General features: G+C 48.1%; 3 protein-coding genes across 12 annotated transcripts in view; 2 read left to right on the top strand and 1 right to left on the bottom strand.

The window, feature by feature from the left end:
* The first annotated feature begins 57 nt into the window (after positions 1 to 57).
* Agbl5 (AGBL carboxypeptidase 5) lies at positions 58 to 18049 on the top strand. Of its 7 annotated transcripts, XM_015479877.2 has the most exons (16): positions 58 to 215; positions 1316 to 1582; positions 1819 to 1990; positions 2303 to 2466; positions 3007 to 3184; positions 3437 to 3615; positions 4020 to 4476; positions 4968 to 5137; positions 5566 to 5701; positions 6674 to 6876; positions 7403 to 7617; positions 14781 to 14936; positions 16082 to 16194; positions 16492 to 16538; positions 17033 to 17166; positions 17516 to 17656. In XM_015479877.2, exons 2-15 carry the CDS (start codon positions 1362 to 1364, stop codon positions 17079 to 17081), a joined length of 2460 nt encoding a protein of 819 aa, XP_015335363.1. In that variant the 5' UTR covers positions 58 to 215; positions 1316 to 1361; the 3' UTR covers positions 17082 to 17166; positions 17516 to 17656. The 7 variants fall into 7 exon arrangements, with proteins under 7 accessions (XP_015335363.1, XP_048660620.1, XP_048660618.1 ...); XM_048804663.1 differs by lacking the exon at positions 16492 to 16538 and having other exon boundaries at positions 17516 to 18049; XM_048804661.1 differs by lacking the exon at positions 16492 to 16538 and having other exon boundaries at positions 16943 to 17166; positions 17516 to 18049.
* Ost4 (oligosaccharyltransferase complex subunit 4, non-catalytic) overlaps positions 17912 to 27997 on the bottom strand; it is a 15217-nt gene continuing 5131 nt past the window's right edge. The window contains exons 1-3 of one of the 4 annotated variants that reach the window (XR_007348147.1): positions 19057 to 19214; positions 18722 to 18929; positions 17912 to 18150 (exon numbers count right to left, since the gene is read on the bottom strand). Coding sequence is in view for 3 of the 4 variants with exons in the window: in XM_048804680.1 (XP_048660637.1) it covers positions 18815 to 18928 (114 nt within the window). In the remaining variant the exon portion in view is untranslated. The other 3 variants (XM_048804680.1, XM_015479885.2, XM_048804679.1) reach the window with 3 other exon arrangements.
* Emilin1 (elastin microfibril interfacer 1) overlaps positions 25411 to 27997 on the top strand; it is a 7676-nt gene continuing 5089 nt past the window's right edge. Inside the window, exons 1-3 of the mRNA XM_015479874.2 lie at positions 25411 to 26059; positions 26993 to 27118; positions 27544 to 27764. Coding sequence (XP_015335360.1) covers positions 25890 to 26059; positions 26993 to 27118; positions 27544 to 27764 — 517 coding nt within the window. The 5' untranslated portion in view covers positions 25411 to 25889. The remainder of the gene's footprint in view (positions 26060 to 26992; positions 27119 to 27543; positions 27765 to 27997) is intronic.

Genomic DNA, 27997 nt, shown 5'->3' with positions numbered 1-27997 from the left:
CTGCTTGCTGACCAATGGCAGTGCGCTTTACTGGGCGGGTAGCCAGCTGCAGCCGCGGCCAATAGGCGAGAGACTTCTTGTTTCCTGGCAGTGCGGGGTCCCGGCACCGCGGCACTCGGGTTTTGTTTGGGTCCTGGGTGGAGGACCCGGGTGCCGGGGCCCGAGGTGCCGCCTCGCTAGCGGGAGAGGGAGCGGGAGCACCGGCCCGGAGAGAGGTGAGGGGCTCTGCGTGCATTGCGGCCCCGCCCCCTTCTCGCAGCCCCTCCAGCCCGAGCCCCTCTCGAAGGCCACCCCGCCCCCGGCATGGCCGGGACAGGCGACCCCGCCCCTGCCTGCCCAGCTGCCGGGTGGCGGTCCTCAGCCTCCTGCCCTCTGTAGCCTCACCTCTGACCCCTAGGCCGTGCCTTCCCACCCCCTCCAGTGTGTCTGTCTCAACCCTTCCAGTTTCTCCAAACAGGGCAAGCCCGACATTGTGAGGGACCTCCCGAGTTCGGGGGTCGCGAAGCCACCCCTTGCCCCCAGGTGGGACTCTACCAGCCCAGCTTTTTTTGCAGTGTTTAGGACACCCGTTACTGACCCACAACTACCACGGTAGCTTTTGCAGGGGTTCCAGTGTCTACAGGGCAAAAAATGGAAACAGACCCGTGCCTTAACTGGAGCTGAGCTGAGGGCTCTAGGTGAGCAGGTGGCATCTGCCCAGTTTCCTTTGGCTTGGCACAGACCACGCTTTTATAGTTTTCATCCATAATAGGCATAGAGTAGAAGCAAAAAGAAAAAAAGAAAAGAAAAGAAAAAAGGGACGAATCAGCCCTTCAGGGCCCAGGAAAGCAACAGCAGAATTCTGGTCGGTACTTGTGAGGACACAGGAGCAAAGGGAGGGAGCCAGTCATTCAAACATAAGAGTTTTGGTTCTCCTGGAATAGGTCCAGAATGGCCATCTCTAAAGATGGCCATGTGCTGTGGGGAAGTGTGTAATGGCTAGTTTTGGGAAATCTGATTTCTCAGTCTCTACTCTTTGGACTGCAAAAAAAGCTTTGCTCTAGTCTCAACACTTTAGCCATTGCGTATTTATTTGATTTGAAAACAGGGCATTATAGCAAAATGGGATCCCTTTAAGTCAGTCATAACCCTTAGCGTGGGGTAGAGTATTGTTTTTCTCTTGGTCTTGCTGGAAGGTCACATTCACATTTTTTAATGAGCGAGCATTTTGCTTCACAGGACACTCCCTAAGAACAGCTCTCACTTATCCAGAGATACCCAAAAAATCTTGTTTAATTTTTGTTCTCCCTTCCTACCCCAACCCTCTTTTCCCCAGCTCTCAGGGCCAGAGTGGGGCAAGAGGATGCTTTCCCAGCCCCACCATGGAGCTGCGCTGTGGGGGATTGCTGTTCAGTTCTCGCTTTGATTCAGGGAACCTAGCCCATGTGGAAAAGGTGGAATCTGTGTCTAGTGATGGGGAAGGAGTAGGAGTAGGAGGAGGGGCATCGGCCCCCACTGTTAGCATTGCTTCTTCCCCTGACTACGAGTTCAACGTGTGGACCCGACCAGACTGTGCTGAAACCGAATTTGAGAACGGGAACAGGTATGAGGAAAGAATCGGAGGGTGGAAGGAGAAAAGGCATGTTCAGGTACCCAAATCCATGCTTCAGTTGGAGGCCATTTGACTTACTTGTTCATACCCTTCCTCTTCCAGCCCCTCCTCACCTCTTCCCCTCCTTGCTAAATAGCCATTTCCCAGTTTGGTGTGCTCCAGGGCTCCCACCATGTCCTGTCTCCAACCTCCCAAATATAATGACCTCTCTCTCCTCTGGCCCTCAGGTCATGGTTTTACTTCAGTGTCCGGGGAGGAACTCCAGGGAAACTCATCAAGATCAACATTATGAACATGAACAAGCAAAGCAAACTTTATTCCCAGGGTATGGCCCCCTTTGTGCGCACACTGCCCTACCGGCCACGCTGGGAACGCATTCGAGACCGGCCCACCTTTGAAGTAAGTTCTCCATGAAGAAGAAAGAGGACTTGGGTGCTAGTAGAGGAAAGTAAACAATAAATTCGCTCTTGGTAGAGAGTAGTAGGCAGGTGGGACCCCAGGTTACTGTGTCAGCTTTCCTTACACTGCTAAGGTGAGCCCCTGCCTTTGGAAGCCCCATGGAGCTGGTTGTCTTAATGGAAAGTATCAGAGGGAGGGAAGGAAGTTGGTAGAGGTGAAAAGAGTGTAAGGTCAGTTCCTAGTGCCCCAACAGGAGCTCAGTTCTGACACAAATGGCATGTTGCTCCTCCCTCTTCTTTCTCTGCTCCTCAGATGACAGAGACACAGTTTGTGTTATCCTTTGTTCACCGTTTTGTGGAGGGCCGTGGGGCCACCACCTTCTTCGCCTTCTGCTACCCCTTCTCCTACAGTGACTGCCAGGATTTGTTAAACCAACTAGACCAGCGCTTTCTGGAGAACCACCCTACCCATAACAGGTGCCAACCCCATTCTTACTCCTGCTACACCATCCTATATCTGCACCTCTGCTATTTCTGGAATTTACCCTAAAATCTCTGCACCAAAACTTCATCAGTCTTTTCTCTGTACAGAATGTGGGACTTTGGACACCTTTGAAAAATGTGTTTCCTTGTGATCTTGACTTCAGTATATCCCATCTAGTCCACTCCTTCCTGCCAGTTCAAGTCTCATACTATCCTAGTGCTCAATTATCAATTATCTGTGATTTAACCAGCACTACCATTGCTCATCTGTTCCCCCAGAGGGCAACTGTCTCTGTCTACACAAAGTATTCTATTTTAAGGAGACATTAACTGGGGAAAAAACCAATAAACTCACTGTCCTGTAGTCTGCATCCTAGCAATGCTAAACCCACCCAAATCCTAGTGTGAAGGAAAGGACTATGAGGCCAAGAGGTTAGGATGAAGGACCAGATTTTACAAATCTGGGCTGGTGATGAGGCCCACCTCTTGCTAGATCTTTTGGAACTTCTGGAATAATTATTTTTATTCCTGCAGCCCCCTGGATACCATCTATTACCACCGGGAGCTCCTTTGCTATTCTCTGGATGGACTTCGTGTAGATCTGTTAACAATCACTTCCTGCCATGGGCTTCGAGAAGATCGAGAGCCCCGCCTAGAGCAGCTGTTTCCTGATACCAGCACCCCCCGACCATTCCGTTTTACAGGCAAGAGGGTGAGTGGGGAGAGCATAAAGGCAGTTCTTTGCCCTTTTTGTAGCTCCAGACACTGTGACTAGCTTAAAGCTGTTTTCTCTAGGCATCCTGGACCTAGCTCAGCCTATAGCCTAAGGCAAGGGTGACAGCTGCTGCTTCACTTGCAGACCCAGGCAGCTGGCAGTCCAGTGGCTTTTTCTGCCTCATCCACTCCTTCCTGATGTGTGTCAGTGGAACCATAGTGTAACTGTCTGCTCTCCTCTCCACCTCAGATCTTCTTCTTAAGCAGCAGAGTACACCCTGGGGAGACTCCATCTAGCTTTGTCTTCAATGGCTTTCTGGACTTCATCCTTCGACCCGATGACCCCCGGGCCCAAACCCTACGCCGCCTTTTTGTATTTAAGCTGATTCCCATGTTGAATCCTGATGGTGTGGTCCGGGGCCACTACCGGTAAGTAGTCTCCCCATCCTTTCTGGATTGCTCCCAGTCCTCCTATATGCCATTTTTTCCTCAGTGAAAGATTGCTACCTTCTAGCTTCTCCTGTATTCCCAATCCTCTTGCGCCTTAACAAGGGCAGGCCCATCTGATGTTCCAGAGACCTGAGAGGGGAATTTCATCTAGTGGCATTCCTAGGAAGGAGCAAAACTAGGATAGGTGCAGGCCTATCTGGGTGGAGGGAGCTATCCTTAGGTTTCTCTGGTATCTTAGGTTGACATCAGGTCAGTGAGGGGTCCTGTCTGTAATTCTTTCCTAGCACAATTTCAGCCTCTCTTTGATAAGTCAATCTCTTAGTCTCCTTGTCATCCACTGGCTCAGGCCTCTAGACCTTGCTTCAGTCCCTGTTTTCCTACAGCACTGATTCACGGGGAGTGAATCTGAACCGTCAGTACCTGAAGCCTGATGCTGTCCTGCACCCGGCCATCTTTGGGGCTAAAGCTGTGCTTCTTTACCACCATGTGCACTCTCGTCTGAACTCCCAGAGTTCCTCTGAACACGAGCCCAGTCCCCGCCTCCCTTGTGATGCTCCTCTTTCTGATCTTGAGAAAGCCAACAATCTCCACAATGAAAGTCGCCTTGGACAGTTATCTGACAGTGATAACCCTGAGACCTGGATCCAGGCAGAGCCAGTGGAACAGAAGGCCAACAGTGAGTGGATTATGCCAGAACAGTCTACTGAACTTGAGGCACCAGCCCCTGACACAATTCCCCCCAAAGAGAGTGGTGTTGCTTACTATGTGGACCTGCACGGACATGCTTCCAAAAGGGGCTGCTTCATGTACGGAAACAGCTTTAGTGATGAGAGCACCCAGGTAGGAGTCCTAAGGATGTCATGTGAATGTGGGAATCATTGTAGTTATAAAATAAAGGCTAGGCCACAGAGAGGGAACATAGCCTGACAGGAAGTACTGTACAGACTGCCTCTATATGAACTTCAAAGAGCCAAGAAGAATAAGCATCGGGGCCTTGTATCATTAAATCCCATTAAATCATGCCTTTGAGTGAGGTTCATGCTGTCAGCATCATAGTCTTAAGAGTTTGGGGAACCAAGAGAAAAGGAAAATTTTGCATTATTGGAGAAAAGAAACTTAGAACTTAAAAGTGATAGAATTATATCTTCTTAACACCTAGAAATAATGTCAAACATTGAAAATTTTAAAAATGTTAATTGCTACTGACGGTTTTAGGGTTATAGTGATATCTGCTGTGTATGAGTCACATGGCCATATCTTGCCATCTCTCCTTTGCCCCTTGTCCCTTCTTTCTGTCTCTCTTTCTAAGAACATTTTTCTCCCCTCAACAGGTGGAAAACATGCTATATCCAAAGCTCATCTCCTTGAATTCAGCCCACTTTGACTTCCAGGGCTGCAATTTCTCAGAGAAAAATATGTACGCTCGAGACCGTAGAGATGGCCAATCCAAAGAGGGAAGCGGTCGTGTTGCAATCTACAAGGCCTCAGGGATAATCCACAGGTTGGGTGGAAACTGGTATTTAGTTGAGGAGATAGCTTCCCTAAAGAAAATACCCTGGGTCTGTGGGTGTAGCTCAGTGGTAGAGCATTTGCCTAGCATGCCTAGTGCTTTGGGTTCAGTCCCAGTGCAGCAAAATGAAGAAAATAATAGGCAGCTTAGGGCCTGAGGGGGCCAGGACTATCCAAGTCTTTTCAAAAGAGAGCCTTACAATCAGCAGGATTATTTTAGTCTAGGACTCTCCTTTCCTGGGATTTACTGGGTACATAGTGTGGTGCCAAGGTAAATAGCTAGTTGCTAGGGGTTGTTAGCACCTTCTACTTGTGTTCACTTTTTTCCAAGTAATTATCTTCTTAGACCACAGGGCTGGCCCCTGTAGTTGTCATGATATCCATTCAGGCAGGACACTGATAAAGGTCTTTGTGTCTTAGCTACACACTTGAATGCAACTACAACACTGGACGCTCAGTAAACAGCATCCCTGCTGCCTGCCACGACAATGGGCGTGCCAGCCCTCCTCCCCCGCCAGCTTTCCCTTCCAGATACACTGTGGAACTATTTGAGCAGGTATGAATCCTTGGCATAAGTGGGAAAGGGGAACCTCAAACCTGGAAAGACCTTCCCTCTTGTTACCTGACTCTAAGGTCCTCTACAGAGATGTTCATTGCTGTAATCATCTCACCACTGTGTTAATAGGAGCATGGCTCCTATAGACTGTAAGGGTATTGAGAGGATGAACAGAGAATCCTCTAGCACATCTGAGTCAGATTCTTTACCTCTGAGTTGATCTTTCTCATTCTGTTGGAAGGTTTATTTACTCCTGGGCTCAAAAGTACCCCCACTATTATGATCTTGGTGACTACTTATTCTAGGGCATTCAAAGGGAGTAGAAAGAGCTTCAGGTTAGAAAAGAAATTCTAACACCTTCTAATAGAATCCTTTATGTGAGCCAGAAAGCACATCTGCCCCTGCCATAATAAATGAGGTCCCAGCAGGTGTGGTTGCATACACATGTAATCCCAGCAATTTGGGAGGCTGGGGTGGGACGATCTCAAGTTCCAGGCCAGTCTCAGCAATTTATAAATTAAGGCCCTGTCTCAAAATTTAAAAAAAATAAAGGACTGGGGATATAGCTCAGTGGTAAAGTACCCTGGATTCAATCCCAAGTACCAAAATTAATTAATTAATTATGGAATTAGATGTGGTAGCACATGCCCATAATCATAGTGACTGAGGCTGAGGCAGGAGGATGGCAAGTTTGAGGCCAGTCTCAGCAAATGAGTGAGACCCTGTCTCAAAATAAAAAATAAAAAGTATTGGGGATGTAGCTTAGTGAACCTGGGTTGAATCCCTAGTATCTCCCTTTATTATTAAAATGGATGAGTGTCCTAAAATAGTCAATGGTTAGGGAACATCTAGGCACAAAATTTAGGGTACCCAGTGGCCTCTTCTTCCCTTCCTTTGTGCTATGTAACCCACCCCACATAGCAGCCTGGATTAGGGGTCCAAGATGCTAAGCGAAACTGGAATCCCCCACAGGTGGGACGAGCTATGGCCATTGCAGCTCTGGACATGGCAGAATGTAATCCATGGCCACGAATTGTGCTGTCAGAGCACAGCAGCCTCACTAACCTACGGGCCTGGATGCTAAAGCATGTACGAAACACCCGAGGCCTCAGCAGCACTGTGAACATGGGCATCAGCAAGAAGAGAGGCTCTCGAACTCCACCCAAAAGTAACAAGTAAGACAAGTAGCATGGCAGGGAGAGGGCAGGAGAGTGGGCAAGGCTTTAGACCTAGGAGTTCCATGGGATTTGTATTCCTTCCCTCTTTCTAAAAGTACCACATGCTGAGAATTTTCTGGGTAAATTAGAATTAGCAAGATCATTTTTTTTTTGAGATGGGATCCACTTCCCTTTCACCAGGAGCTACATACTTCTAAGAGACCTGAAAATCAGGCCAAGGGACTCCCTATTATAGAACTTTGCTCTAAACTTTCAAAAGTGGTGAATGATTGATTGAAGGAAGTGGAAGGGCCAGTTCCAGGGCTGTAGGGGGGAATCCATTGGGAGATAAAGCTGCTCAGGACAGCCCTGCTATTAGCTGGTATGCCCCAGGTTAAATACCTCATCTATGGAGATGAATTCCTCCCTTCTTCCTTTAAATGAGTTCTTTTACCCCAAGGTGAAAGTTTTACTGAACATCAGACCCTGGGGAAAGCCCTGAGAAAGCCTGGCCCAGAGTTGATTGGCATATGCTTCTTTGCAGTGTATTGCCCATTTCCTGCTCTGAAAACACCTTGAGCCGGGCACGAAGTTTTAGCACTGGCACAAGTGCTGGTGGTAGCAGCAGCAGCCAACAGAATTCTCCACAGATGAAGAACTCCCCCAGCTTTCCTTTTCATGGCAGTCGGCCTGCAGGGCTGCCAGGCCTGGGCTCTAGCACCCAAAAGGTCAACCACCGGGTGCTGGGTCCTGTCAGAGGTAAGCCAGTCTGGGAGCCCCTGCAGCAGGTGTTCGGTTGTTTGGGACATTGCTGGGGAAAATGAGAGCTTGAAGACATACACTTGGCCCAGGACCAAGGGGTGAATCAATAAAATTAGTCTGTAGCAGAATCTACAACCTCTCCTGCGACCTTCGTGTTCCCTGCGGCATGACTCCAGAGGATGTTACATGTGGCCACGGGGAAACCTGGGGATCTGGGCTTCAGCACGTTAGGAGCTGGGGAAGTTTCCAAGGACAAAACACTAGTTGAAACAGTGCCAAACACAGACATTGAGGCTCCACATCAAAGACAATATCATTGTATTTTCTTGGGAGCAGTACAGAAGAATGTCCTTAGAATCCAAATTGCAGCACTATAAAGATGGAAGATCCTGTCGTGGTCTTTATGGGTTGAAATTGTCCTGGCTTCAGAGCTTATTCAGAAAGTGATATAAGGATTCCAACTCTTTCAAAGAAAAATGGAACAAACTACAGAAGCTTCTGTTCTAGGCTCACAAATCAAGTATCTAGCCCTTTCTATCAGTGGTCACAATGCTCAACTGCATCATTACCACTCGGTTTTGCCTGAAAGATTCTTTTTTTCCTGTGTATTTTTCCACAGAAAATTACACAGAGAAAAAGAGAAGGTAACTGGAAGTAAGCTGGATTGTGAAGGGGGAGAGATTGTAATAGGGCAACTTCCCCCAAATAACGCTATATATCATATGAGTATTGTATGTGCCATCAGGGTTACAGAAGTTGGCTAAATATGGAGGCCTGTAAGCTGGAATGAAGTGCTTTGGTGATCTTCTACCTACACCCATCCTTATTTAGCATATCCTTGCTCTCAGTTTGCAACCTAGCTTTTGAACAGATGTGATATGCACTGGGTCAGTGGCTGTAAATCTGACTGCAGAGAAGCTAGAGGGAGCAATGGCCTTTACCAGTTTTGACCATTATAATAGCAATGGCCTTTACCAGTTTTGACCATTATAGTATTCTATTCTTGAGCCAGTTGTGGTGACACACTTTTATAATCCTAGCCACTTGGGAGGCTGAGGCAGGAGAATTGCAAGTTCGAGTTCGGCCTCAGCAACCTGGTGAAGCCCTAAGGAACTTAGCAAGACCGTCTCCAAGTTTAAAAAGGGGGGCGGGGGGCTAGGGATATGGTTCAGTGGTAAAGTGTCCCTGAGTTTGATCCCCAGTGGCCCCCCAAAAATGAATTCTGATATTCAATCTCATCCAGTTTATATTCCAAACCCTGTTCTTTGAGATTCTGTCTTCATTGGTACAGACTACTTTGCATACTGTATTTGAAAGAGTATTAAACTAATATTGATATCTTATGTTTAAACTGTATTTAATAGAAAACAAGAGAGTTTCATATAATTTCATGAAGTTCTCATGAGGACCTGTGGGATGGGTGATGTTTCCATTTTTCTGATAAGGAAACTTAGGCTGTTGAAGAGTGTCCAAGATTGCAGGGCTATTAAGTGGCAGAGTTATTCCAGCTGATATATTTGCATGCTCCATTGTAACTAATTTCCCATGTTAAATCTGGATGAAATTTTTCTTCTGTTTTCTTTTCCTTTCTTTTTTGGTCAGCCTTCCCTAGCTCATAACTCAGGGTTCCTGGGTATTACTTCATCAGCATCATAAATTATCCTCTGACCACAAAGAGAAAAGGCCTTTTTTAGGTTGTCACTGGAGGATTCTAGGCAGTGTTTAGTCAGTTTTCTATTGACATCCTCCGAGTTCCCCTCCCAATGCAAAACACTTTTGAGCTCCATGAGGGTGAAGGATGTGTATTCTATTTCTCTGTTATTTCACCAGATAACTAATGGAAAATATGCAGCATCAGTACTAAATAATTCCTAGCTGATTGACTTGGAACTTAACAGAGCAAACAGGACAGTAAATACAACATAAAAGCATACTCACATCATAAACATCCAGGACATTTAGAGCTACTGTGGTAGATTAACACGAGTAATTAACCAAAGAATGTTCAGTTAAGAAATAGTTTTGAAGAACAAGTAGTAGATGGTTTGATAAAAACATTCCAAAAATGAGAAATGACAGTCAGGATCAGGAACAGTACTCCTGGGTAGAGAGGAACTATGAGGCTTTCAAGGATACATGCTAAAGGAAGAAGTAAGGGTGGCATTTAAGACATTGTTTTGGTAGTGGTGGGGTGATAAGTGATCTAATTCAGATTTGCTTGGATGCCTTAGGAGATATATATATATATATATATATATATATATATATATATATATATATACACACACACACACACACACACACACATGCCCTGCAGGCAGAAAAGGACTGAAGAAAAGGTGAGCCAAAGGGGTTGAAGGTCTAGGAGTGATCCACATATAGGTGCCACGTAAAAATCAAGGGAGAAGGCATGTTTCCCCAGGGAATGAGCTTAGAAGTAGAAAGAGTACCAGTACAGAGACACCCCAGGGACTTGCACAAATATTTCTAAGAATTAGGAAACTATACAATCAAAGAATCAAGATAAGTTACTAATAATACCAAACAGGGATACTGTAAGGAGTTGAAAGGTGAGATCCCAGGAATTTTGACTCTGTTCCCCTGGACATTTGCTGGTACTGTGATTTTTGCTGCTTTATCTTTTAAGCATGCAAGATGGAAGACTGAGTCTGGGATAGGGGCCACATTCTGATGTGCCATTTGGACATGGTATCTTCAACCAACTCTTGGGAAAACTTCTTTGTCCTGTCACTTTGTGACACTTCTGCTCCAAACATCTGGTATTTTGGCCTCTGCCACATCTAGCTATATTTTGTTTTCCCATCTAGAAAGATCATAACCCCCATATCTTAGAAATCTTAACTATAAATGAGCTACACTTTCAACCCTAAATTAGAATTGATTTGGAAAAGGATTTTTTTTTGACATGTGAATTTATAAGAAAATTTCCACTAATAGATAAAAATTATGTCACTCAGCCAGATGCAGTGGCACATGCCTATAATCCCAGCTACCTGGAGGTTGGGGCAGGAGGATTGCAAAGTCCAGGACAGTCTGGGAAACTTAGCAAGACACTGTCTCAAAATAAAAGGGCTTTGGTATGTAGCTAAATGGTAGAACACCTCCCTAGTATGCATGAGGCTCTGGGTTCAATCTCCAGTACCTCAAGAAAAATATATTTAACTGTACATTTAATTCACTATCCTTATTGGCTAAAACAAGTACAAGATTGGGCTATCCAGTGAATCTCAGAAAAGATCAAGGCAGCTCAACCAGGAGCTTAAGGCAGAGATTCAGGGCACTAGTTTGACAGGTCCTGTCTGGAGGCTGGGAGATAATATTTTAGAAGGCCAACTAGTAGCCAACTTGGGGCAAACAGGAATAGCCTTGGAACAGAAGGTTGTAAGTTCAGTAAACATTAGCTACGAGCATCCTCTGACTTTTGTGCCAGAATCTTCTCTACTTAGTTCTCCCTAGCCGCAAAACATGTTCTGAAGTACCACCTTCTCAGATTGCTGTGTTGATGTAGGGGAAGTAGTTGTCACTGGAGAATAGCTAATGCAGTGATGAATTGAGAGAAATCAAAAGCCTTCAAGATAACTTGCAAAAGCAGGTACAGAGCTAAAGAAGGGCCTGCTGGGGCTGGGGTGGGGGAGGTAAAACATTTTTTTCCTTATATCCATTAAATATGAATTAAAGTAGGGCAAAGACTAGGGGGAGGCAGGTGAGATACCTAGGACACCCAGGTACTCACTCTCAGGGCTGTGCAGGTGCCTTCTTCACTTTTGCATTCTAGGTGCTTCACTTGTTTTATTCTAGTCCTAGCCTGGAGTTCCAGCAATAGTCTCATTCAACAATTTGGAACTTCCTTCCTGGCTCCCCAGCCTACCCAGCAGAATGCTGCTATGACAAGACAAGGTGCTAAAGTATAAAAGCAGGAGCCTTCAGATGTCACTACCACCATTGCTCTTATCCCTCCCACCTGTCATTTAAACCTGAGGTTACCAGAACTTTTTGCTGATCTCTAATGCCTTTGCTCAGCTGATAGGCAATTTTTGGTAGAGCAGCTAATGTCCAGCAGTGAGTAGAGGTTCCCTGGAGTCAACAGGACTTAGTGCCTACATTGCCATTGCCACTTCTACGTTTACCACTGTAAATTATAGTATCAAGAAATGTCTCCCAACACATCTATTTAGCATCTGGCACTGTGCCTAGCTCTTTATTAGGTAGAAGGCAAATATTTTTTGAATGAATAAAAACTTTAATTGAGAGCAAAACCCAGGCCTGTGATCATCCCAGGGATTTAATAAGATCTGGGGTATTCCATGGGGGACAGTTCTAAAGATTTTTGCAGAGATGAAACAGGGTATAGGCACAAGTCAACTAACTCCTATTCTAAATTGAGACTTTAGAACATCCATTTTAACTTTCACAAGGTGAGATCAGTTTGGCTCAACCCTCAGACCTTAGCCCTTGGACTGTCTTGCCACCCCAACATGGAACCTCTGGCTGATTCCATAAAATATCTTATAACCTCTGGACACACAGCTGATCATATATCACTCTTGCATTCAGCCTTAAGCTGCTGTTCTATAGAACCAAAACATATAGAATTGGGGCTCCTCCATTTCCTTTTTGTCTCAACAGGGACTAAGTAGGCCTAGATTACAGTAGGGGCCAAGAGTCAAAACACTAGAAACTGTGTGCGCTAACAAATTATAGGCAATCCTGGCCAGGTCTTGAGGCAGTCTTTTAAGAGAAGATTGGTTGAAATGCTACCTTTAAATACCTTATACTTTCAGAGCAAGCCTTTCCCCTAAATCAGACCTTGTCCCCATTCTAAAACCCTGATTGGGGTGGAATTCCTGAGTTACAACCTTAATATCTTTCCTATGATCCCTTCTCCATTTTGCATTGGCAATTTTTACATCATTTGCCTATTTTGCTTCACGACTTCTTAAGTGTCGTCCAGTTTATTACTATAACCAATAATGTCCCGAAGTCTCTCATCCCACCCCAAGAAAGGGGGAGAGTTCATCCCTTAACGTGGTTTCAGCATGCCTTTCTGTATAGATATTTCTCAGATTGTCTACAAATCTGTGATTTCCTCAATCAACTTCATTATTTCTGCCTACTATGCACTGACACCTACACACCTACATTATTCTGATGTTCGTTTTAATCACAGCATTACCCAAGTCTTGGCCTTAGACTATCTCTTAAGTCATTGGTGGTGGCTAATGTTTCAGGTTAGTTGACTGTAGCTAAGTCTCTCTGGCTTCTGTTGTTATGTTGGTAACTCTGTGCGAACTCCAAACAGGCCTCTAAGGTCTGGTTGTTTTTGACTCTTATATGAGTACGCACCTTGAATCTTAATTGGCACCTAGTGCCTCAGCACAACTTCACATAGCTAGAATGATTTCCATTCTGAGATCTTTGTGCTTTTTTTTAATTCTTCTATTTATTTTTTAGTTGTAGTTGGACACAGTAACTTCATTTTATTTGTTTTTGTGTAGTGCTGAGAATCAAACCTAGGGCCTCACACACTCTAGGTAAGTGCTCTACCGCTGAGCCACACAACCCCAGCCCTTCTTCTTTTTTTAATCTGGAAAACTTTCAGAAGTATTCATGATACTGCCTGTTACTATTGCTTACTGCAGCTAGACAAGATGAAGCTGAGGTCGCCTACTTCCTATATCAGAGGCTTTTCACACCCAACACGTGTTAGGGCACTGGCATGCTGGTAACTCACCAAACTTGGTTCTGGAAGTTCAAGAGTACTGGGGGCCTGGGAGGCTGGAGATATGGCTCAGTGGTGAAATGCTTGCCTAACATGCGCCAGGCCCTGGGTTCAACCTCCATTACTACCAAAAAAAAAAAAGTATTTGGGACCAGTTTTCCCTCTGTGATGAGGAAGTACCTACTGAATCTGCAAGCCTCCTACTCCATCCACTCTCCATCTGTCCCACTGGGACCTTACCCTTCAGAACAGATAGCAGTAAGGATCCAGCCTTAGGAAGGGTTGCCCCAGAGTATAAATGTATTTTTTGAACTCCAAGCGATGATGAATCCATGAACAACAACTAGCCATTGAACAAAGGACAATGAACAATTAGTTTTAACTCTCTAATTGTCAAGGAGCCTCACAGAGACAACATTTGAGATGGGACAGGGAAGATGGTCGGTTTCACTAGAAAGGGAAAGAAATTCTAGAGGAACTACACAAATAGTAGCAGCAGGAGCTATAGCAAAGGGTATAAGAGATCAGATGGTCAGCATTGTACGAAGGATATGTGGATTGGAACAACACTGGGCAGAGTTTTGAATGGGCCATGTAAAAAGGTTTAGACTTTATCCTTTAAAAGACATTCAGTACTTCCCCTTGCCTAAGCCACAGTGATTTCTGACCAGGTCTCTGTTTTAGAAAAGTAATTTGTGGTACCTATGTGAAGGATGGATGGTAAAAAGAAAGATATTCAAGCTGAGGAAACCAATAGGGAAATAAAATTTGAGTGGAAATTAAAGATCTGTATGTATCTAGACAATGGTAAGGGAGAAGAAAGGAGGAATTCAGATGAATGCAGAGGTAGAACTATCAGGATTTGACTAAATACAAACCTAAATGTAAAGGAGGAGTAGAAAGATAAAACAGGGTTTCTAGGTTTTTCACCAAGATAAGAAGAATGAGGGAGGGAGAAACTGTTTTGGTTTGGTCATAGGGGACTTCCAGGTAGAAATGTCCAGTGGACAAGTACAGCTGGATTTCAGGAGAAAGAGCTAGAAAGAAATTTGGGAATATAAGAGTAAGTAGAACAAGAGAGACCTAAGGACAGAATGGTAGGGAACATGGACATTTAAGAGGCAGGAAGATCAATTGAAGAGGAGCAGTTAGAGGTAAGAGGAGAACCTAGGAAAGTAGTTTTAGAAGCCAAATTCAATAATTTCCTGCCAAAAGAATGAATTGGTAAGATGAAGACCAAGAAATGAATAACTGAAAATAAATTCTAAAGGTCTTTCTACCCATTGTATAGTTACTTCTGAAGAAGAGTGCTGGTCTGATGACAAGCTTACAAACACAAATTCTGACCAAGGGGAGCCAGCAGGTCAGTGAAGGCTAGCTAATAGTGCGTGACTAACCTGCTTGTGTCCTTTCCACTCAGAGCCCCGAAGCCAGGACAGGAGACGGAGGCAACAGCCACTGAACCATCGACCTCCTGCAAGCAGCCTGGCCCCATCCCCAACTCCTGCTAGTACTGGCCCAGCCTCCTCACGCAACCTGGGCTCCTGCCTCCTGCCCAATTCACTCAGTCTATCAGGTCTGTACCCACTGCCACTGAAATCTGGATTGGCCAGCTTCTTCCCTTCCCTACCACCCAGGGTTTAGACCAGGCACCCAGTTAAGCTTGAAGAAATTCCTTCAGCCACACTGCCACCTAACTTGGGCTCCCTTGACCTGATATAATACAAGGCACTCCAGCCAAGAGCACCAGTTATCCTCCTGGTACCCTAAATCTCTAAACCTGTGCCTTTGTACAGGAGGCTGGGACTTACTGAAATGTCGTCTTTGTAAAATAAAATAACATTTATTGAATGTTTACATTGTGCCAGGCACTGCTATACACACTATCTAATTTAATCCTCATTTTTATAGTTGAGGAACCTGAGGACTTTTCCTACCTGCAAAGTGCCACTTACCCAAGTTCCCCGATTCCAGAAGCTGGGCAACATTAAGACAAAACTGGAGAAGAAAAAAAGCATAGGCCTTTCACCTGTCATCACTGCAGTGTCCTATCATCCACAGAAAACTTAAGCCATCTACACTCCTTTTAAGCTATAGACCCAGATGTGTAAAGGACTGGATGGGATTGATTTCTGCCTTACCCCGAGCCACTACTCCCAACCTGTCAATTCAATGGGTAGCCCTCAATCCAGGTCTTGGATAGAGTGGACTTGATCCTCAAATGCCTAAATATATGATTGGAGTGGCCCCAAGGTCTATAAATTTATATAGTTCTTAAATTTGAGTAGATTCTACTTCTAGTCAAAAGTTCTCTGCTCTCCCTCTTGGACCAGAGTGAAGCTTCACTCAAGGGTGATCTTGCCCAGCAACATATGGAGACTTTTTTGGTTGTAACAATGGAGGCGGCCTGGGGAGGAAACTGCATATAGTAGACACTGCTCATCATCCTACAATGTGCAAAAGAGCTCCTACAACAAAGGATTACCCAACACAAAATGTCAATAGTGGAAGATTGGGAGCTGGGGGTACAGCTCAGCAGTAGAGTTCTACCTTAGCATGCACAAAGTCCTAGGTTCAATCCCCAGCACTAAAAGCACGCGTGTACACACACGTACGTACACACATACACACACACTGCCAAAGTTGAGAAACTGATCTAAAGGAAATTACCTCCTTTCTTTATAGCCCCTACCTTGATGATCAGTTTCCTCTGTTCTTTAGGGAGCAGCTGCTCACTCTTATCTTCAGGGGACAAGCCAGAGGCTGTCATGGTGATTGGGAAAGGTCTGCTAGGGGCTGGCGCTCGGATCCCCTGCATCAGGACTCGATTGCAGGTAACATTTTCTCTGGTCCCCATCATAAGAAGTCTGGCAGAACCCATCAAGGCACTGTTCATCGGGGCAGTGGGAGGGAAAATGCTCAGCCCTGCTTTACAGCCTCTACTTCCAGCCATATCATACAGCTGCTCTGGTGCCTGAGTGCTTATCTGCCCGGCCCCACCCCAATCCCCATCAGCCAGGTGTCTTGCTTGCTTCCAACCCCACTGTCCCTGCCAGATGCACCCCAACCTCAGCCTGCTAGCTTTGGCTTTCCCTGCCCCTGCCCTTAGCTTCTCCTCTCTTTCTGCCCAGACCTGCCCGAGGAGAGTTTCCGCCAGGAGGGGTCCCGGATTCCCCAGGTAACACATTTGGTTGCTGCTCCTAGGAACAGCCTTGCCACCACTTCCAAGTCAGTCCAGATCCCCATATTAGTTTAGCTAAAGTTGGGTACAGGCAGAAGCTGACTGGATGGGTGAAGCTTAAGCTGCTCTGGCAGGGGCTGAGGCCTAGAAGGACCTGAAGGAGGTCTACCAGTCCCTCATATTTCTACACAGTGCTTTTCTACTCAGGCAGGCCTTGGCCATGGTATACCCATGAAGGCTAAATGCTAGGTCCTTCTGCCACCTTTGTGCTAGTTACGTAAGACTTGAAGTACATAGTCATGGACTGAAGCTAGGAGTTCTGTTATCTTGCCTCATCCTCTCAACTAGAAACAATGCCCAGGAATTCAAGGCTCTACTACCTCTGTTGACTCCTATACTAGACTCTTATGCATGGAAACTCAAGAGGCAAACCTAGAAGCAGAAAAGCTCATGGAAGAACCCAGCCTCTTAGCCTAATCCTGTCTACACAGGCTAGGCCCAGGTTGGGCCGGGGCTCACCGCCGACTTGCAGAGGGATAAGAGGCTCTTCAGGCCCCACATCCCCTATCTCCAGGACCAGAGAAAGCAGTGAGCCAGAGCCGGGACCCCGTCCTGCTATACCAGGGTGAGCACCTAGACCCAGTTCTCTCAGCCCTCCCCTCATTTCTTCTATCCCCTCATCTTCATTTCTACCATTCCAGATCATTTTCATCCTTCCCTACTCCCTTTAACCCCAAAGACTGAATGTGCTTTCATTAAGCATCTAGTCCCTGATTTTTATTCCATCATGACCCCAGTGTTTATTTAAAAGGACTAGAAAACAACTGATAGTTAGGGTCTTAAGGCCTAGGAGCTAGCTAGCAGGTTCCAGCATGTGACCTCTGTACAGCCATCAACCTGCCTCTCTTCTCTTAAAGCTACCAGCCTCTGGCTAACAGACCATAACCTTGATTCTTCTCTCTTTTCTGTTGCAGGATGCCTCAGGCCGGCCCCCCACGGCCCAGCTCTGCCCCTGCCTTTTCTCCTATTTCCTGTACTCTATCTGATGTCCCATCCCGGATTTGTTACAGCAGGGGGCCCTTGGGCCAGCCTGAGGTTTGTTTTGTCCCTAAATCTCCCCCACTCACCGTTTCTCCCCGGGTTTGATAATGCCTTTACTTCCATGCCCAGGATAGGGTCCCAAAGTGGGGGAACACAGTGAGAAATATGATAGTCCCCTCCTTGGGCTGCAGATTCCATGTTACAACATAACTCTTTGGAATGCCAGCCACTATCTGAGGCCTTGCAGAGCATTACCTTGAGACGGGACAAAACAGGGACCTGTACCCCTTCCCTCCCTCCACAGCACAAGATTTCGGGACCACAAAAAATATATATCTATATTTTTGTATTGGGGGGAGGGGAGGGAGTAGAAAAGCAGCCCCTATACTGGGCCCTATTCAGTGGCAGCTTCTTGTTCCATAGGGTTAAGGAAGACTTTGAGGAAATAAAAGTTGTTTGGAAAAATCCAGGTGTAGTTTCTTTGTATGTTGTGATGGGTAGAAGGGATGAAGTGAAGTGTGAAGGCCCCTCACACCCTCCATCTTGCCTCAGACTATGTCCTGGAACCCTAGAAAAGAGGGGGAAAGACCTGAGGTAAGGAAAATGCTGCAGCTTTCCCCTGGGAATCCTGGAGGCAACTCCCAGTGAACCTGTTCCCCTTTACATCTCTGACCCAAACTTAAGGTTGGTTCCCAAGCTCCCCACCCCCACTTTCTTCTTTCTAGCTTGCCCAACCCCTAAACCAATGACTCTGGCTTAAGAATATGGAAATAGAAGTCTACATTTTTCACCCGCTCAAAAAAAAAAAAAAAAATTCTACCTAAATAAGAAGCCTAAACAACCCTGGAAAAGTGGCGGCTATTTAAGAACGCTTATCCTCATGGCACCTTTGCTTCTACCGTTGCCAGTGCCTCCAATACCCCCAACTTGGGCAACTTGCTACTGGAAAACCCAAGAAGATAGGGACCGAGGAAGATTGGGATATACCCCCACCCCACCCCATCCTATCCTATCCTCGCAGGGAGAAGTTTAGGAGGAAGGAGCAGGGCACTGCAAAGCACTGTACTCTGCGGATAAAGGGGCTCAATTCTGGACTGTCTCATGCTTGGCCCGACACTTTCGGATTTAAAGTTTCGAACCTTGCAGGCCCTAACGCGGTCCTCTCCACTCAGCTCTCTGGGGGCTGGGCGCTACAGCCCCGACCGTTACCTGGGGCGGAGAAAGCGCCACTTTCATTCCTGCTTCTTGGGATTGTTGACGGCCACGTAGTGATAGAGAACCACAAGCAAGAATAGCGACACGCCCAGCATGTTGGCGAAGATGGCGAGCTGAACGTCTGTGATCATCCTGCGGAGAAGGGGAGGGACTGAGCCTCGGGTCCGCACGCTTCTCGCGCTCTCTAGGGCACGTCTGGGCCCCCGCGACCCAGCCAACTTGGGGCTGGCCCGTGAGACAGCGCCTGCGTGCCTCTCACCTGACCAGCTCGACTCCGCTCCGACGCTGCCTGCGTACCAGCTGGAGGTAGGAGACTTGGACCGGAACTTCGTAGCGTAAGCTGCAGCCCAAGCAGGTACTTCCGCCAGGCTGCGAGCTGGAACGACCTCTCTAGCCCCGCGGTCTCGTCTGCTCCCTCTGCGCGCGCAGGGGGCGGAGCAGCAGTGGGACTGACAGCTGTGCTTGTGGGCGGGGCCGCGGAAGCGTGCCTCGTGCTTTAGTGGCACAGCTGGCCGCAGCTGGGGTGGTCGGGCTCGTGGTTAGCAAAGCTGTGGTGGCCGCCTCCCTGGAGCCGAGGAGTGTATTAGGGTGAGGGTGCGGCTGCGGGGCCGGGCGGGAGACTTAGCTTGACCCGCAAGCTCTGGCCCACTTTCCTGCCCCGGCCCCCCGCACTGCTGCCCACCCTTCATTTCCCGGCCCGGCCCAGCCAGGTGCTTCCTTTGGGTCCTGCCCTCACGGTCCTCTCCCTGGCTTGGGCGGCGGGGACTGGTTGGGAGGCGGCGATGCAGAAGTGCAGAAGGGGAACAGGAATGCGGCTGCTGCTGTCAACCTTTCTGACCCACATCCTACCTAGGAGACCGATCTGCCTGTAATCTGAACAGAGCCTGTCTTCTCCAGGTCCCTACTTCCACCCCACTCCTGGAGGTGGGCGTAGAAAATAGGGCGGACCCTCCCGGAATCAAAACCCAAGCTGTGGGACCTCCGCCAAGTGGGAAATCAACCCCCGGATGTGAGGGAGGGGGTAGGGGAGGAAGGGCTGGGACAAGCCAGAGGGATCGTGGGTTCAGGGCAGAGAAAAGAGAGGTAGCTGTGGTAGACGGCCCAAGGTCTCTTGTGAGGGGAGCTGCAGCCTAGCTCTACAACCCTCTGCCCAGCTAGAACCTTCTTCTCCACCCCCACCTACTCCTGGCTTTCTCTCGGCTTCACCATAAAAGGGAACGGCATGGAGCCAGACGGGCCGGGGCCGGCTGTTGCTCTGGAGCTGTCAGGGGTAATGGAAGCCAGTTGCTTTGTGGTAGAGGGGGGCCAGGGCTCAGGGGAGGCCTATGCTTCCCTGAGCCAAAGAAAACTCTACAGGAGCTGGTATGGGACTGGAACATCTGGGACAGGGGAACAACTTGCCTCCTGTATTTACAATGAGCTGGGGTTGTACTATCCCAAAGTGCCTTCCCCAGCATAAGACTATCAGCAGTTTGTGTCCTTTGTATTCTCCCTTCACCCACTACTTCCGCCATTGATTCCTAAATTCAGTTCCTGCCTTTGGTAGTTTGTAGTTTCCCTGACCTCCCTCTCCCTCTCCCCGAATCCCCCATCTACTCTTTCCCCAAAGTTTCATATGTAGAATCCCAGGCCTCCCCTCCACATAACATCGGTGAAACCCTTGATATGCTCTCCCTATGCACACCTCTGTGAGCAGGTTGTTCTCAGCTCTTCTCTGGAAGAATGAGGGTCTAGGTCTTAAATAATTACACATCATTATGCTTCCTGTCTCCTGGAAATTTGGAGCAGATTCAAGTCCAACCAGACACTTAGATCTACTGTTGAATCAGAAGTAGAGCTTCATTTTTAAAATAAGCTGTACCTCTAAGCTAACCCTGGAAGGTAAACTTCCTATACTGTACATGGCATGAGAGAGGACTTTGAGAAGTGCATCAGATTTCCCAGACTGTCCTAAAACCAACACAGGTGCATAGTATCCTAAACAATCACAGTGAATCATAAACAATCACAATTGAAGGGAGCCTTCAGGATCATTTTATAAAGAAGAAAACAGGCCCAGAAAGTAATTTGACCTAGGTTCTGCAACTGGTTAGAGATAGTATCACCTAGTTCTCCTACCTCCTTTCTACATTCCGGGTTGGACTATGGACTCAATAGGTTGTCCCAGGGTCAGGGACAAAAGAGAAAGGATTTACCAGAAATGTCCTTCACCTCCCAGAACTTCCTGTGCTTAGGTCAGTGAGTCTTCATCAGCATTGAGTGGGGTCATTTGGCCTAATGCCTGGAAGAACCAAAATGAAAATGTTCTCCAAACTGAACTAGACTCAGCTAAGAGCTGACAAAGCTTGAAAAAAGCTTGGGTGGAAAAGTATGTGGGGGGATTAGAGCTGGGAGACAATGGGGAACACTTATGGAGTTTAATCTCTATGATTCAAGGAAAGGACTTGAGACCAGGATTAGGCTCAGGTATAAGAAAGCAACAAGACCTGGGAAAAGGGGGCTATGTCCAGAGAGGCCAGTTCTTAAAGTATGATATGTGAAGGAAGAGTTAGGTGGGAAAAGTGTGTGCTTTTTGGGAGCAGCGGACTTTGGCTCAAGACTCCCCCCAAGGTGGAATTCCCTTCCGGATTGTCAGGATGCAAGGATTCCCTTTCATCCTCCTAGTATTCAGTCCTGTGACAGAGAGTATTATATATAATAATATTTATTGCTGATGTCTCCACCTGTCCTGGCCCTGGGAATCTGAGCTTATTGCTCAGTAAATGATGGTTGCATGAATGAGTTAGTTGCCTAGTATGGCCAAGACTTCCCATTAGCACTAGATCCTTGGAAATCCCCATCTTAGAGAAGTTGTAAAATAGATCTTGTCCTACTATTCCAGGGACTTTTTTGGCATTCTTGCCAATTGCTTTGGGAATTTGTGGCTGCCAGTACTGTCATCACGAGCCACTGCCTCCATCACCACCACCACTGCATTCTTTCTAACCTTGGTTTCCATTGCAGCATGCTTGCCCATCCTCAGACTGAAGATGAGAACTGTAGTCCCCAATGAACCGAGGGCCACCAGTTTACTTGAAATCTCACAATCATTCATGTTCATGTCAGCTCCCAAGTCTTGGCTCTTAATTATAAAATTAAACAAGCCCAATACGGTGGCACACACCTATAATCCCAATGGTTTAGGAGGCTGAGGCAGGAGGAATGTAAGTTCGAAACTAGTCTCAGCAATTTAGTGAGGCCCTAAGCAACTTAGTGAGACTCTGTCTCAAAATGAAAAATAAAATTGCCTGGGGCTGTGGCTCTGGGTTCAACCCCTGGCACACACACACACACAGACACAAAATAAAACTAAACAAAATACAAAATGCAACCTAATGCAATTGTATTTCAAAGCCAACATTTTTTACTTGACACACTTAAACTATACAATGTTTTTTTTTTTTGGGGGGGGGAGTGGGTACCGGGGATTGAACTCAGGGGCACTAAATCACTGAGCTACATCCCCAAGCCCTATTTTGTATTTTATTTAGAGACGGGGTTCACTGAGTTGCTTAGTGCCTCACTTTTGCTGAGGCTGGCTTTGAACTCACTGTGCTCCTGCCTTAGCCTACTGAGGTGGCTGGATTACAGGTGTGTGCCAATGTGCACAGCTGTACAATGTATTTTTTAATTAGTATTTATTTTTTAGTTGTAGTTGAACATAATACCTTTATTTTATTTATTTACTTTTATGTTTTGCTGAGGATCAAACCCAGGGCCTCTCACGTGCTAGGCGAGTGTTCCTTCGCTGTGCTACAACCTCAGCCCCTATACAATGTATTTTTTAACTCCAGGGGGCAGGAGAAGGAATGAGTGACAACTGGACAGTGACAAGATATCGGGGATGATTTTTAAGGTTTCCAGAAGCCCCCTGAAGAAGAGAAGAATGGGGAGAACAACAACAACAACAACAACAAAAAAAAAAACTATAGTGACAGGGCAATCTGGAGGGGAAGTGGGCTGGCTTCCTGCCAGAGCCAGAGCCAAGGCCTGAAACTAATGCAGAGTCTAGGGACAAAGCTACAACCTTCCTCTGAAGATGCTTTGAAATCAGGATCTCCTGTGAACATTTCCTTTAAGTCACCCTGTTTATTACTCTCCAGACCTCTAAGGAGCTGCCACAAATTTCCATTTATATTGGTTCCAGGATTTATTTTCACCACCCTGACTTTGCACTAACACTTCTTTCAGCCATCAAGGTTATATTTTAGACCAGAAGTCATTAGAGGTAGAGACAGATCACCCAAAGTCACACTGAAGATCTAGCGGCATCCATTCTCATGGCTTTCAATTGCCCTTCAAATCATTCCCAAAAATCTATGTCTACATTTCTTTCTTTTTGTGTGTGTGTGTGTATGTGTGTGCGTGTGTTGCTAGGGATTGAACCCAGGGCTTTATGCATGCAAGGTAAGCACTCTACCAACTGAGCTATATCCCCAGCCCTCTTTTTTTCTTTTATGTACCAGGGATTAAAACCAGGGGTGCTTAAACACTGAGCTACATCCAGCCCTTTTTATTTTTTTTATTTTGAGACAGGGTCTTACTAAATTACATAGGGCCTCACTAAGTTGCTGAGGCTGGTCTTGAACTTGTGATCCTCTTGCCTCAGCCTCCTGAGTCACTAGAATGACAGGCATGCACCACTGCACCCAGCTGCACCCTCCCTATTGTGACTTAAACTCTGGAATCTTCTCTGATGTCTTCTTTCATCTGTTCTCTCATTACCAAGGCAAGCATCAAGTAGTCACCACCTTCCTTTCCCCCCTCCCCATGGTCACTGTCTCCACCAGAGCCTACCTGCATCACTTTGCAATGTGAATTTTGGAAGGGGCCTTAGACAACAGACTCCTAATGGTGGCATGGGATTTGCTTAGTTATATCACTGGTTGGATGAGTGGGAATAGATTCCTGTGCCCTGACACCCTGGCTCTCATTGACATCTTTCTGTGCATGAGTATACTCCTCTACTCAAAACCTTGCAACCCAACCCCTTACCCAGCCATCTGAGCCTTCCCTTTTTCCCTAATTTGCCCACAGTCTATCTCCTGGGCTTTCATCCTGCTCCTCCCTGACACAGATAAGACCTAACATTTACTGAGCATTTACCATGTCCCAGGCACTGTTCTAAAATGCTTTACATGTATTAACTTCCTTAATCACAAACCTAGGATGGAGGGTACTATTATTATTCCTATGTTACAGAGGAGGCAGCTGAGTCAGACCACTGTCCCTGAGTCTGAAATCTCTGTCTTCCCCTTGCTTCTGTTCACTCCATCCCCACTCTGCCCAGCACTGTTCACATTCTGACTTTTCCAGCATTTCCAGCAGCTCTCCTCTGTCCATCCCCAGCAGCCAGCTGTGTCTCCCCCTCCTCTAGCCAGAACACACATCATCCCTTTGTCCTGATGATGGTCTGGTCTGTCCTGCTTTGTGGTGGTTCTGTTTGGGGGCTGTGTCTCATTTCCCAACAGTCTGAATTGCTCCTTAGTTGACAGTGATTAACCCTCAGGCGTGCCTTTGCTGACTAGGTACCTCCTTGGTGCCTGGCCCACAGATTCTCCTGTCTTCTAACTTCTTCTCTCTCCCACCCAGAACACCCTGGTTCAAGCACAGTGTTGTGGACCAGTGGGGTGCAGGGGTGGGGTGGCCAGGCTGACAGAACAGATATCTCACCAGGATCTTTCAAGATAAGATAAGACCTAACAAGATAAGACTTAGGGGTCTTTGAGGGCTGCAGGAAAAAACTTGCCTCCAGGCTGTGGAGTGGCTTTCTCTGGCTATACAGATAGGTCCCACTTACTACCACCACTTCCACCTACCTCCAGGTAGGGCCTGGCATTCACCAAAACAAGCCTGAGGCCTGTATTCATTTGATGCTTTAAGGAGATTCTGTCTTCTCTTTCCCACATCCCCTTCCTTACTTAAAGTAGACTGCTCTCAATTTCCAGATTTCCTTCTTCCTCTTCTGTCTTCCCAGGATTTTATACCTGCCTCAGTGGATCATTTTGTTTTTTTCTCCCTGGCCACTTCAGTCACTGACCTGGGTATATAGAGTTTAATTTACCTGTGTTAACTTGGGGCATTAACTGCCTGTGTTACTTTGGGCAGGTAACTTTCCTGTTCTGGACTTCTATGTTCATGTCTCTAAAAGGAGGCAGCTGGGCAGATGGTCAGTGAGGCCTTGCTGAGCCTGCTGGTTCATTCTTCCCTGTACAGTCCTGCTCTTCTGCTTTCCCCTCTGGGCTTCCCCTCTCTCAGTCCTCTCCCACGGGAGGCTACCCTGGCCCAGGAGAGCTGTGGCTCTGGCACCCACACCCTGTCTCAGTCACCAGCCTTGGGCCTCCTCTCCAGCTTTGGCCCCAGCTCCATGTGGCCTGTCTGAGAGGCTGGCCCCAAGCCCGGCGGCAACTCCACATTTCTCTGTTTTTCCTTTTTTTTCCCCCCTCTCTTTCCCGGAGTTAACAAGAAGCAGATGTGGCGCAGGATGGTTGGAGAGGTGGGGGGAGGAAGGGGGAGGCTAGACCGCCAGTCAGACAGGGGGGAAGGGAGGGGAGTGAGCAGGGAGGGAGGAGGCTGGCCCGCCCCACAGTCACTCTTGCGCCTCTGTGCCTCTGCACAGCCACAGGGGCAAAGCCTTGTCACCCCCCACCCCCCAAGATCCGGTCATCAGGGAAAAGAACTGGGAGACCAGAAGAGGGCCAGCTGGGGTGAGGGGGCGGAGGCCCAGAAAGCAGCATCTGAGAAGAGCAGGGACCAGGCATAGGAGGCCAGGGGCCCAGAGAACAGACTCCCCTCAGAAGTGCAGAAGAGGAGAACGGAAGGAACCAAGGGAGGGACAGACGTGAGCCTGAGGAGGAAAGAGGTGGGGGAGAGGGGTCAGGCCCGGCGGGAGCCAAGGAGGAGGCGTGTGGCTGGGGGCTGCCGGCAGGAAGCCCGGGACAGGACTGGCCTGGAGTGCTGTCCCCTGGAGGAGCAGCATCCCCCAGAGCCCAGCAGAAGCGCCAGTGGTCAGGCCAGGATGTGCCTCTGAGGGTCACCACGGAACACCTCACCATGGCCCCCGGCACACTCTGGAGCTGCTACCTCTGCTGCCTGCTGACTGCCGCCACAAGGGCTGCCAGCTACCCTCCTCGAGGTTACAGCCTCTATACAGGGGGCGGCGGGGCCCTCAGCCCCGGAGGGCCCCAGGCCCAGAATGCTCCCCGGCCTGCCAGCCGCCACAGGTAAGAATCTGGGTCCCAGCTCAGGGCTGGAGGTGGGTGGGAAGCAGGCTAAAGGTGGGTGTGCTGGCCACCCTTCTGGTACCCACCATGCTGGGGAGAGAGTAGCCCATCCATCAGTGACCTCTCACATGCCCATGTTACTTGAGAGCCTTTTCTAGGGTCTGGATGGCCTAAGGGGGATGAGCTCCCATCTCCTCCCCACAGGGACCTGCAGTTCAGTGCCCAGGGAATCTATCCCAAGGGGCATGAGCCAGACATTTCTGCCAGCTGCCCATTGTATGCCAGTTCTGATCCTCAGCAGATCTTTTGTCCCTTTCTAGGGCTTCCTTGGCCCCATCCAGTAATCTATAATTCTGACACCACTCCTGCTCTGCTTCACTTCAGCCGGCCACAGATCAGAGGCCGGCATGAATGGGGCCAAGAGTGCAACGCTGCAAGCCCCAAGGGGGGCCGAGTTCATCAATGGCTTATTCTCTACTTAACCCTGAGCCGGACCTCGGCCTGCCCCTGTCCTCTTCCCTGAGGTGTAGTTGGAAGAGCCACATCCAGGCGATCATCTGCTGGGACCCAGCTGGCTGGCCCACGTCCTGCATGACAAGCTGGGGCTTGAGACAGGGCCAGAAAGGGATATAAATGACTATGTGAATTCAGAGGTTCCCCAGGACCCCACAGCCACGAAGACTGACTTCTCTGCAGCTGTGCTTTTCCATTCTGTGTCTCTCCCCATCTTGAAAAGTCTTTATCTGCACTGGCTACACAGGAAAGTGTGTGTGTGTGTGTTGGGGGGGTGCTGCCCCTGCCAAAACTCTGGCTCTCACTGGTCTCCAAGGGCCCTACATCTTTTGACCCTCCGTCAGTCCCTCTGATAGTCCCTGGGCCCTCCTCTGGGTATGTGTTTCTGGTCCTTGGGCCCAGGTAGGGTTGTGCCTACAGGAACTGGTGTGCCTATGTGGTGACCCGGACAGTGAGCTGTGTCCTTGAAGATGGAGTGGAGACCTTCGTCAAGCCAGACTATCAGCCCTGTGGCTGGGGCCAGCCCCAGTGTCCCCGAAGCATCATGTAAGCCTCCAGTGCTGAGGAATGAGCACCTGATGGGAGGTGGGCAAGGCTGAAGGTGGCTAATGGGGAGTTTATGTAAAGCCCTTAGCAAGGGGCAGGACAGAGCTTTGGTCAGAGCCATTTCGAGGAGATGCTGGGGCAATAGCTTGCCTGATGGGAACTACAAGAACATTTCCCTTACTTGCCAATACCCAGGCCCTCCCTGACACAGGTCAAGGAGGGATGCTTAAGTTTCCAGCATGGGGCAAGGGGAAGAAAAGCAGGGATTTGGCCCTTGGCCAAAAAGCTGACAGCTGTCAACTGAGCAAGGCCACATGCTGGCCAGAAAGGGGCATCCAGCCTGAGGGAAAGGGCTTGTCCACCAGCAGCTGCCCAGGGTCACTGAAAACACAGGGAGAAGAGAGGGCTTCCTCTGCTTCTTCCAGGTACCGAAGCTTCCTCCGCCCTCGCTACCGTGTGGCCTACAAGACAGTGACGGATATGGAGTGGAGGTGCTGTCAAGGGTATGCAGGAGATGATTGTGGGGAAGGTCCTGCCCCAGCATTGGGCCCTGCACCCTCCACACCACTCCCCCGGCCCGGGCCTGCCCGTCCCAACCTCTCTGGCTCCAGTGCTGGCAGCCACCTCAGTGGACTAGGGGGAGAAGGTGAGTGTGGGAGTTTCTGGCAGGAGTAATGGGAGACAATCCTGGGGGGGAAATGTGGCGCCAAGCTACTGACAGAAAACTCTTGTGCTCAAAGTCAGAGAAGAGAGGGGCAGAAGGCAGTTAATGAGATCCCTGAGATGATTCCGTGCGCACGGGCGCGCATGCCTGTGTGTGTGTGTGTGTGTGTGTGTGTGTGAGAGAGAGAGAGAGAGAGAGAGAGAGAGAGAGAGAGA

The sequence above is a fragment of the Marmota marmota genome, unplaced genomic scaffold (assembly GCF_001458135.2).
Source record: "Marmota marmota marmota unplaced genomic scaffold, marMar, whole genome shotgun sequence".
Classification (NCBI taxonomy): Eukaryota; Metazoa; Chordata; class Mammalia; order Rodentia; family Sciuridae; genus Marmota; species Marmota marmota.
Note: the sequence above shows the minus strand (reverse complement) of the source record. Positions and strands in the feature narration are given on the sequence as shown.

Excerpts from the sequence above, each read along its gene's own strand:
- Agbl5 (XM_048804661.1), top strand. The coding sequence starts at position 1,362 with ATGGAGCTGCGCTGTGGGGGATTGCTGTTCAGTTCTCGCTTTGATTCA. Across the intron at positions 1,583-1,818 it reads GAATTTGAGAACGGGAACAG|GTCATGGTTTTACTTCAGTG; the intron begins GTATGAGGAAAG and ends TCTGGCCCTCAG. Across the intron at positions 17,167-17,515 it reads CCCCGTCCTGCTATACCAGG|GATGCCTCAGGCCGGCCCCC; the intron begins GTGAGCACCTAG and ends TTTCTGTTGCAG.